Source organism: Notothenia rossii (genome assembly GCF_949606895.1).
Source record: "Notothenia rossii genome assembly, chromosome: 4".
NCBI classification, from domain to species: domain Eukaryota; kingdom Metazoa; phylum Chordata; class Actinopteri; order Perciformes; family Nototheniidae; genus Notothenia; species Notothenia rossii.
The window spans coordinates 86404712-86416525 of NC_136902.1; the positions used below are offsets into that span (position 1 = coordinate 86404712).

General features: G+C 41.3%; 1 protein-coding gene across 4 annotated transcripts in view; it reads right to left on the minus strand.

The window, feature by feature from the left end:
- The window catches only part of veph1 (ventricular zone expressed PH domain-containing 1), a 93571-nt gene that overhangs the window by 10310 nt on the left and 71447 nt on the right, over positions 1-11814 (minus strand). For all 4 annotated transcript variants that reach the window (XM_079679261.1, XM_079679262.1, XM_079679263.1 and 1 more), the window contains exon 12: positions 5536-5650. In XM_079679261.1, the coding sequence (XP_079535387.1) occupies positions 5536-5650 (115 nt within the window). The remainder of the gene's footprint in view (positions 1-5535; positions 5651-11814) is intronic.

Sequence of the window (11814 nt, forward strand, 5' to 3'; positions counted from 1 at the left end):
AACACTTTAACTGTCTCTCTTTTTGATGATCCACTAATAAAAACACGAGGGCAGCTCCTTGGTTGTGTGTTTGTGGAATCCCAGCAGGCAACTTTTTACTATGTCTGAGGATTTACAGCGTGATAAAATAATGAAAATGCAAGCAGCATGCAAATATGGTCAATACTGTATGTGAGTTATATGTGCTGCAACTAGGACGTCCTCCACAACACAAAGGCCCTCTGAAGACACAGGAGGATGATGAAGACATGATGAAGACTCAGGCTCATGATGAAGACATGATGAAGATTCAGGCTCATGATGAAGACATGATGAAGACTCAGGCTCATGATGAAGACATGATGAAGACTCAGTCTCATAGTGAAGACATGATGAAGACTCAGTCTCATAGTGAAGACATGATGAAGACTCAGTCTCATAGTGAAGACATGATGAAGACTCAGGCTCACGATGAAGACATGATGAAGACATGATGAAGACTCAGACTCATGATGAAGACACGATGAAGCTCTCACTGCTATCCTTGTCGGTCCAGAAGCCATCGATGGGAACGTTGTAGTCAGATATCTGGTGCAAGCATGTTTCGATAAAGCTCATTAAACTACACTCAAGATATTCCGTCTGACTCTTGGCTAACGCCGTTAGCTCGTCCATTTCATCAGCCAGTGACCTTATGAGGATAGGGGGGGGGGGGGGCATGGCTTATATCTCCTTTTTCATAAATCTGGACCCAGCTCGCCTCCTTTGTCTCTTCAGTTTACCCAGCATCCTCTTTGTTCTTCTCCAGATTTCAGTGGGGATAGCTATTGCTCCTACCACCATGCTAGCTTCTAGCTTGCTTTAGTGCAATCAGCTGTCCCTGGTGTAAACAAGGCTGCCATGTAGTGGACGCACATCAACAGCAACTCAACGTCCAAACCATAGACTGGTCGAAACAAACAAAACAAAATCTCTCTACAAGAAAGTTTACTGAGGGTACAGCTTAGTAAGCTACTGATAGAGGTTATTAAAAAGTTGAAAATAGACTAAATCTAGCGGGAGAAACTGCAACAGGCTGCATTAATGGTTGGCACATTCACATACACGACTACATGGTCACAGTGTGATGTATCAATGTTTTTCAAAAGATGAAGGTAGCCCTGTTTCCTCAGAGTTATGCAGCAGAGTCGACCGCTGACTGATGATCAGCTGACTGAGGATCAGCTGACTGACAGCGTTGTTTGAGGCCACTGAGTTCATGTGACTGATACAAATACGTCAGGCCTCAGGTGGTTAAGGTCACAGAGGGGTCACCTGTCTCCCTCCAGGGAATACACATAGATCAATATAAGATTGTTAAATTCACTGACTTACAAGTAACAGAAAGTGACTGCGACTCATATCACACGTACTCAAGTACACACTGTTTAATTACAGAGGAATGTGTTCATTTCCTGTTTCATTGAGAAGTCTCATCACTGCTGAGGTGAACAGTGTGTGTGTTAGCTGAACAGTGAAGCAATGTGTGTCTCAATATGTTTTTTTTACAGGTTTTATCAGAAACAGGAGGCATGTCTGGGTCTTTGTATAAATGTATTAGAAAATATAAGAGTGACTCGACTCTGCTCTGTTGGGTTTTAACACATTTTTAGACTAGATTAGATATAGTTTATGAATCCCAAATTGGGAAACCTTTTTGCAGTGGCATGTAAAAACCGCTGTCACAAAACCCAATTGTAATGTACAAACAAAAGACATGATTGGTAATAATACTTGTGTTCTTTGGTTTATATTTTGGCCCCACTGATTAACAGTTGGTGAAAGAAATCTACAGATAACAAGAAACAGAAAAGAGCTGGTGTGTGTGTGTAATTTGAGAGAAGTCATATTGCACACTTATGATGTATGTTTGTAAAATCAAAGAAGCATGCTCAATGTTCTAGAAAAAAACTAAGCTCACATAACCCAAGTTGTTTATCACGACATAAAAACCTGAGACACTGATGCAGTAATGTGAACCTTTCTCTGTCTAAAGCACATAAACAAACACACACACACACACACACACACACACACACACACACACACACACACACACACACACACACACACACACACACACACACACACACACACACACACACACACACACACACACACACACACACACACACACACACACACACACACACACACACACACACACCCCCTCACATCCCGCATGATGGGATGCACGTTTACTGCCACTTATTGTTGATTTAAAGTTCTTAGAAGAAGCCGTACCATTTCATGTTTACCTTTTGATCTCCCCAGCCTGCATATTTCTTCATCCCAAAACATTTCAAGTCCTCCTATATCACCAATAACTGCCCTGATGTGAGACTAACAGGCACAACAGAACAATGTGACCTCGGAAAAGAAGAAACCAACATATTTAGGATCAAACATGTGTCCTCTGCTCAGAGATTTTATTGAAAGGAAAACCTGCCTTTCATGAAGCATATTCAGGCAGTAGCCTATACACCAAAAAAGAAACACATGAGCACACACTACAGTTTAAAGAAGCAGAATTAAAATCTGAGCTGACAGAAAATGCTCTATTTTAGTTTAATACACACAGTTAGGCTCACACACACTATTTTATGAGCACATAGGTTCACCTACTGAATTAAAAACAGAACAAAAGAACCAAAGAAAGTGAGAACCACAAAGCAGATTCAGGCACGAGGCGTATAGATTCACACTTAAAGTATTAGCCTAGTATTTATGTCTTCTTTGTACCGCTTACAAAGAAGAAATACAATCTGATTCTTTTACAGCAAACACTATATGCTCTTTTTAGGTTTTTACATACATCCACCATTTTTAGAAATATAACAGTAATCATATTTATTTATGTAACCGTCAGTGAATACAGTTACCTTTTTTTGTATTCTGATAACATTGTCCCGTTACTCCCTAAGCCTGAGTGCAAGTACCTCTACTTTACTTTAGAGTAAATGTATTTATTCCACTGCTTATTCCTTTTTAGCTGTTGTCATGTTTAACACTGCTTTAAGGCTCCAGTGTGTAGAGGAAACACACACACACAGTAATCTAAATGTGATTTAAGGATCTGGCCACTTTTCAAAGACTGACTTCATCAGGTCACCGGCGGGGGTTAAGTGAGCACCGCGGCCCAAAGTAAACTAATCAGAAGTGAATCATGATGCCCCTGATTGACTCATCATTGGACCTTTCAAATCAGACTGGCAGCCATTAAATAAAAGCCGCTCTCCGCTCCATTTACCTCCACTGTTCTGGGAAAAGATCATTCCCCCTGAAGGCATTTTGAGTGAAGACATCCCAGGCAGATCCGCACTGTGATGGTGACACGTTTACAAAACATGAAATCAAATCTTTTAACATCCCACTTTACTCCCTCTGTTTAGAGAAGACAGATGAAACCTCAGTGGGATACAGTCTGTCAAAGTGAGTCCTTTCATGTTAATATAGGAGAAGGAGAAAAAGAGAGGAGAGTCCATTTATCAAATTCATTTGACTGTTTTTGTCTCTGCTTCAGATTTTAGGCTATGAATTTATTGATTTGATCTTATTTCATCAGCCTGTTCATCCTCATTGACCTGTCGATTTATATGTACACAAATTAAACGTTTTCTTAATAATGATTTTCATATTAATATGGAGGGTCATATTATGCACACTTTCAGGTTCATATTAGTATGTAGTGTCTCTACTGTGACATGTCTCCAGGCTTTAATGTTCAAAAAGCTCTTTATTGTTCTCATACTGCCTGTGCTGCAGCACCTCTTTTCACCCTCTGTCTGAAACCAGAGCCCAGTCTGCTCTGATTGCCTAGATGAAAACACGTTTGAATAATCTTCTCTTTTTGTTTGTATGAAACAAACTTGGTTATGCCTGTACATATAACTTGATCAAGAAAACAACCGAAGGATCAGAGGTGAGTAAATGCCAACAAGATGTATCACACAATTGTGATAATGTGATAATTTAGTTAAATTGATGACTATCAGTTGTGCCAATGAAATGTCAATTATAAAAGGGAACAACCCATTATAATTAGTAATAATTCATAATTATACATTAACAACTAAACCCAGCAGTGTAGTCAATGTGAACCCTTCATTGGGTTATATAACCAGCGTGTGTTCTGTTCAATATTTAACCAGCGCAGGGTTGGGAAACTACCCAGATTGGGTTGTTTTTAACCCTGCATTTATAAGAGTGTAATGTGTACTCTTACTGAGTATATGCAAAGGTGGCAGAAGTACTCAGGTCTTTGACTTAAGTAAAAGTAATACAACTACAGTGTAGAACAGGGGTCGGCAACCCTTGGTGCTGGCACGCGGCACCGTAACCAGTGGCACACTAGGAATAAGTGGAATAAGTGTGCAAAGATATTTAAATTGTATTTTCGGATCCTGAACGAGACCGCCGCCAGAGCGCGTCTCCCCGTTACCAGCAGAAGGAAGCCATGCACGCAAAGCAGCCCCGCTCTCTTTACTCCAGGCGACTTTCTGCCGCTTTCCTCCGTGGTGCAGTGCTGATCGTTTCACCACGGAGGAAAGCACTTCACTAATTGCAGTACCCATAAGGAGCTGTACAAATGCCGCAGTTTTTGCGTGGCTGTGTATTTAGTTGAAAGCCCAGTGGCGAACTGCTCATCTCTCATCTACATAATATGCTACAAAGGGGCGGACTGGCCATGTGTTGAACTTTCCTGTCGGCTCCCAGACCGTAGTCGAGGAGGGCAGAAGCAACAAGCTTCAGGTTTAATGACCCACTTTAGAGAGAGGCGAGCTCTTCTTGGGAGGCCGTTGCATTTATTTAGCTGTTCTTCTGTTTCACAAAATACATCACAGACCTCTGTTTTTCTGCTTCTTCGTTTCACTTCCAGAAACATACACACGTTCCCTCACTGTCGCTCTACCATCCACAAACACACATGCACAAGCCACACCCCTCTCTCTCTCTCTCTCTTAAAGGGACAGCGATCTCATCTCACTCTGCATGACCCTAATATCATAACTTGTGTGTTCTGGAGAATCACAGAACGGACGATCGTCCTTATTATTATGCCGTTTAAACCAATTATTTAAATGTGTTTGTTAAATTCGGCATCATGTGAGTTGCGCTGACAGGTCCACACACTGCTTCCCCGCTGCGAGGCTCCCCCCCCTCCTTCTGATAGTTGACGAGCGTCAAGCTCCTCAAACCCCCCCCCCCCCCCCCCCCCCGTTGATAATACTCGTTGGCACGCTGATAACAATTATTTTTAAAATGGCACTTCATCTCAAAAAGGTTGCCGACCCCTGGTGTAGAAGTACTGTTACAAGAAGAAGTCTGGCAAGATGTAACTTAAGTTAAAGTACAAAAGTATAAGCACATAAGTAGATCACTTGAATAGATGTACTTATTCATTTCCACCTCTGAGAATATGTACATTTTTGCCTGTGTTTGAGTGTGAGTGTGTGTGTGTGTGTGTGTGTGTGTGTGTGTGTGTGTGTGTGTGTGTGTGTGTGTGTGTGTGTGTACCTGTGGCCTTCTCAGGGTTGTTGCACATGAAGCAGAGCCACCCCCCCTCCTCGCTGTAGCCGAACAGGTCGAAGAAGCGCACCTCGTCCAGCTGAACCTGGAGACTGTCCAGGTCCTGAGACAGAAGAGGAGGAAAGGGAATATTTATTATAGGTCCCGAAACTATATTTGAACTTTTTATTTATAATATTGACATTAGAGATTGTTCCACAGAAGACATTTCACAGAACAGATGTAAATAATAAAATGTACGGCGGCTGATTCAGTTTCAGGGTCCTTGTGTTGTTCATAAGGCCTGTTTGCCAAAAAGAGTCCACTCTATCCAACTATTATTTTGTTTATTTTACATCTGCACATGTTTTTCTATAAGGTGCAAGTGATTTGTACCATGCCTGAGTAGAATGCCCCATACCTCCATTCCCAGCCTCTTAGCTTTCATATGAGAAATGGTGCTCCCTACTTAAGTTCACTTACTTCATCATGTATGTCACATGTGTTTATATTTTTGGTGGAGAATGATACTGGTGCATGCAGGGCATATTTTAGAGATTTCCAAAGAGACCCATGCTGCTGAGAAATCCCTTTTAAACTGTTTTATTCCATTAAAATAGCAGTCCACTACCATGTTGGTTTTTAACACATAATGCAAACTGTACTGAACTAGAGACGGCATTTTCAAGTGTTTTGACTGTTTTCTGGCCCAGGTCCTTGATGTGAAAGCCTATTCATCCCACAGTAGGACTGCATTACAACAAGAAAAGGAATATAAGGTATATTATTCTATATTATGAATTAAATTGAATTGACTTATTTAAAACAAGGGACAGTGTACATTAATCAACATATTCAAAACATGTAAAAGTACTCGAATTAGCCAAAAGGCTAGTTTTCATCGATAGTCCTTTTGCCAGATGGTGATAGACATCCTAAAAGCAATAATAACAAATAAAAAAAAAGCCATGACATGGCTTGGATGAATACTTGATTCTGATTGGTCATTTCAGAACTTCGATAGGGATACTGACCACCCTGTCGGTGTTCATTTTCCATTAATAACTGCCTTGTTGCACACGATCCCTTACATATGTTGTCATACTGGGTTTTCAACTATCTTTGTGGAGACCCTCCCCCATAAAAGGGTGTATCCAGATGAAACAAACTAAGTGTATTTACAGTATCAGGTTGATTCTGATCAAGTGCTGTCTCTATGTCTCAATTTTTCACAGCACAAACCAGTATTAAAGGACAGAAAGTCACAGGAGACGATGAACCAGCCCAAAGAAATCTATTACAGCTGATCTAAATGCAGTAACACACACATACACAAACACATAATGATGTGTGATCCTCGACATTCCAGTTATGGACTGTGCCTCAGTGTGTGTGTGTGTGTGTGTGTGTGTGTGTGTGTGTGTGTGTGTGTGTGTGTGTGTGTGTGTGTGTGTGTGTGTGTGTGTGTGTGTGTGTGTAATGGAAAAATAGCTATCCCTGTAGACCCCCTGCAGATGGTATTAGTTATACTTTCCTTCAAAACACACAAATATACTTCAGTGACAGTTAAACCCAGGAGATAAAACACATTTATTTTATGACTGTTATGGCGGAAAACAGAAACATTTAAGAAGATGATTAATTACTGCCGTTAGTTCTTAACTCCTTGTGATATTAAATATCCTTGGTGTGTGTGTGTGTGTGTGTGTGTGTGTGTGTGTGTGTGTGTGTGTGTGTGTGTGTGTGTGTGTGTGTGTGTGTGTGTGTGTGTGTGTGTGTGTGTGTGTGTGTGTGTGTGCGTGTGTGTGTGTTTGTGTGTGTGTGTGTGTGTGTGTGTGTGTGTGTGTGTTGATTGTATTTTATGTACAATAACTCATTGTCTTGCTATGATTGCTGTGCCACGCTAATCTCTCTAGAATTAAATTAAAGTTTTATATCCTGACCACCAAAAGGCACAAGTCTCTGAAGTCTTTTTTCATTTTCTGATCATCTATTTGAGAGTTGTATTTCTCACCATGAGACCCCCAGAGGGACCTGTATTTGAGGAGTGTAATAAAAACAGGTAGCTGTAATGCTAAGCTAATGATGTGTTTTGGACCCCTCGACCTGCGACTCTTTAAGAGTCCTTGATGTTAATGAGCAAAGTTGTAAATGCTGCTTTTAATGTGGAATCTATATTTTAAAACACACACACTCACAAGCAAGCACACACATGATTAAAAGAGTGACAGAGTTTTTAGATTCCTCCATCCATCAGAGTTGTTGTGTTCAAACTAAACATTTGAGGTGAAACGGCTTTGCCTGCAGATACCGATAAACAGGAACATGTGTGGTTTTATGCGAACATTATTTATAGATATGATTCAGGGAACTGAGGAGAAACATGTTTCAACTGTACAAAATCCTAATAATGATTAATACTGATACATCTGAGCATGTGTGACACAGAAAGCGCGATGAAGAGGGGAACGTAGAAGAATGAATAAAGAAAACAAAAGAGAGAATTTAAAAAATAATCGGATAGGACCTATTCTGCTTTTGGGGGTGTTCTCTTTCCTGTAGTGCGTTATATAGTTTGTGTGCATGTAAATGGTCTGCAAAGACTAAGATCCCAAAGTTCCCCCCAGATGGAGTTTCCTGCAACATGATGACATCAGTATGTAACACTCGTGCTTCTATTAGCTAGCGCTCCAACACATTGCAGGTGATATAATCCTTTTGAACTCTAATCCTCTCCCATAGAAAACCATATTCACCAGAACATTTGTGTTAAAGTCACAGTAAAGCTGTGTGATGCCAAGAGGAGCTGCAGATTCAGACATATTGATTATAGCCACTTTATTTAAAGGTCCCATGTCATGCTTTCCTGGTTCTTACCCGTCCCCTTGTGTTATCTAGCTTTTCCTGCATGTAAACGGTCTGCAGAGTCACAAACCCTCAAAGTACACCCTGTAGCGAGTAAAACTCTAACACAGAAAAGACCTGTCTATGCTGCCCCAGAACGCCTCGTTGGAGATTTCTCTTTTTCCATTTTTTACTTCTTGGGTATAGTGACGTAACGTAACGGCTCCGCAGATTGATCCAAATGTACCAATCTGCGGAGCCGTTACGTTACGTCCGCGGAGCCGTTACGTTTGGACCAATCCGCGGACTTCCTCACACACACACACTCGGCGGGACGTTGCGAGGCTCGCTGCTACGAGGAGCGGGACACTGTGAGCTGGCTCACTGGTGTGGGGTCGGCGAGACACCGCGGTACTCAGCCTGGGCACACACACAAACTCCCAGCCAGGTTGCGGGTGTGTGTGTGTGTTTCGGGCTGGGTTCCGCAGTGTCTCGCTTTCTCACAGACGGCCACTGGGCTCACAGGGAGGGGGGGGCAGGAGCTCCAACAAGCCGTTTAGGACAGAGAGTGAATACACATACTATGCAGAGATGCTGTATGAGAAACCAATGTGAGTTTGGAAAATTGCACAATATAAATCTGTTCTAGTAGACCTCAACAATGGACTTATGATCAGTAGAAATGGACATGACACGGGACCTTTAAGTAAATTATCAAAATACTTTGTCCGGTCAATGGCGATCAATTCTGTTGAATCCAGGATACTCATTTAAGGGAATAATGAAATAATGTGACACAGAGAAAAGTAGCTGAAGTCAAATTGTGCCCAGAACAAAAACTCCTTTTGAGGATTGCAAACAGGAATAACTTGTGACATTTACGCATTGAATAATTCTTGATTTTCATCAGAATTGTTTGTTTGTTTTTTTCCACCAAATCATTCCTAAACGAATGTCAAGGGTATTAAAAAGGCATTAACATCGTTAAGTGATTACAAAGCTGATGTGAATCATCTTTTTTGAAGCAGAAACAAACAAATAAAATCAGAGGCGGAAAACCGATGTAAGACACCCTGTGAGTCAGAGGTTGAGACACAAGAGAGGATGAATCACATTAGATGAGTCATCACATTATATGAGTAAGGTAGCATTTGTCCATTAAGAGCAATTTGTGTGTCACCGCACGGCTCACAGCTGACAGGCTATGATACAGGGAGTAAATGATTTGTGTGTGTTTTGAATGAGCCTTCAGGAGGAAGCCGCTGTGTTTACTGTGACAAATGTGCAACTGGGCAACAGGCTGAAGAGGACATCAAAACCATATTACACTCATCAGGAGCAGAGAGGTGGATTCAATGAAGAGATGAAGGAACAATGGCTGGATTATGTGAGTCTGAATGCAATCCGTCCATCCTCACGTCACTTGTTTAGCACGCAGCTGATTTCTGTAAATCATTATCATATGTGCAGCTTAAACCAAAACAATGTCACACTAATTAGTAACCTTTAAAAGAGGACTTTACACAGGGATGTTGGCCATTGCAGACCATTTACATGCAATGAAACCTATTGAACACACTATAGGAAAGGGAAAACCCCAAAAAGTAGAATAGGGCAGATTGTTATCTTCAGACAGGGCAAGGCTAGCTGTTTCCACTTGTTTCAAGTCATGATGCTAAGCTAAGCTAACTTGCTGTTGACTATAGATTTGTTTTACGGCTGGTGTTGATCAAAAATAAACTAATTTCTTTTTGCGTAGGGGATAGGGAGGAGAAACAGGGGAAATGGAAACATGTTGCTCTCCTGGTGGTACTTTTTTTCTCCTATAATTTGATCAAGATGCAAGATTTGATCCAAACGTGAAGGATAACAATATCAGGGGTGGAAAACTGCACTGAAGCTGCTCTAATGCTACGCTTGAAAAGTTATTAAACAAGAGGAATTAAATCAGTCTGTAGTAAGTGTTTTTGTTTTAACTTTAAAGTTCAAAGAAGACACACATTAAGTCAGTTATAATAGTAATCTTGTTGATGAGGTTGTACAAGTTAATTTGAACCTGGAGAGTGCAGAAGAGGAGAGGAGACAAGGAGAGATACAATGAGATGAGAAGGGACAAAGAGGAGAGGACAGTAGAGGAGACGAGAGGACAATTGAGAAGCTTTCTGGAGGTTTTTTAAATAACTTAACCAGAAAAACATAAAGACAGAAGGAGGTGGAGGCAGAAGGAGGAGCAGAGAGGGGAGTGTGAGGCCGGAGGAAGATGAGTGGATGAGAAGTGGGAGTGTTGGAAAGGGGAGTGGAGGAAGAGGATAAACAAGGAGCAGGTTTTGTTTTTGTTTCGTCCTTTCATTTCTTCTGCTGTTCCCGTTAGTGTTTATTTCCTGTCTGTCTTCTTCTGTTGATTTCTCTGACATCCAGCTCTCTGTCTTTTAACCTCGTTACCTTTTTCTTTTCTTTATGGGGACAGTTTAGTCATCATGACTCCAAAGTATATTGATCCCCACAAATATAAAAATATTCAAAAATGATTCCCCTGTGTTTTCTGATGGTGGAAAACTAATGTTTGTTTTCAACAGCCGGTGTTAAATTGACCAGACGTATTACTTTGGTTAAATATGACTGCACAAGTTCCCTTGATTCTCCTTAGCAACGGTCTGTTCTCCTTAGCAACGGTCTGTTCTCCTTAGTCTCCTTAGCAACGGTGTGTTCTCCTTAGTCTCCTTAGCAACGGTCTGTTCTCCTTAGCAACGTTCTGTTCTCCTTAGAAACGGTCTGTTCTCCTTAGCAACGGTCTGTTCTCCTTAGTCTCGTTAGCAACGGTGTGTTCTCCTTAGTCTCCTTAGCAACGGTCTGTACTCCTTAGCAACGTTCTGTTCTCCTTAGCAACGGTCTGTTCTCCTTAGTCTCCTTAGCAACGGTCTGTTCTCCTTAGCAATGGTCTTCCATCTATAAATTGCAGACCTCTGGAATGTTCAAATTGACCAATCATAATCAAGTATTCAACTAAGCTGTGTAATAAAACCCATTCAAAGCAGGCAAAGAGAGGCAACCACGAGAAAAAAACACATATTTTTGCCCTTTCTTTTGTCTTCCCATGCTGCTTTGTTAGGTATTTCCTTCCCCAAATATTTTCATCTAACCAGTCTCCATTATGTCCTAAGCTCCACTTTATCTCTTGGTATTCAGCCTTCCTCCTTCATCCTCTTCCTCCACCACACTTTATCTACTCTAAACTTGTATCAACAAACGCTCTCACTGTGGGCTAGAGACAGAGCAGTGGTGAAACAATAGATGCAGTATCTCCACTCTCAGGCTTCCACATGCCATGTCTTTCCTCCTTACCTCTTTCTCTTGCCACATCCTCTCTTACCCCAACAATTCCTATTTTATTCTGCCTATTCCAACATCTTCCCACCATCCTCCTGGGTTTTCTATTCTGCATGT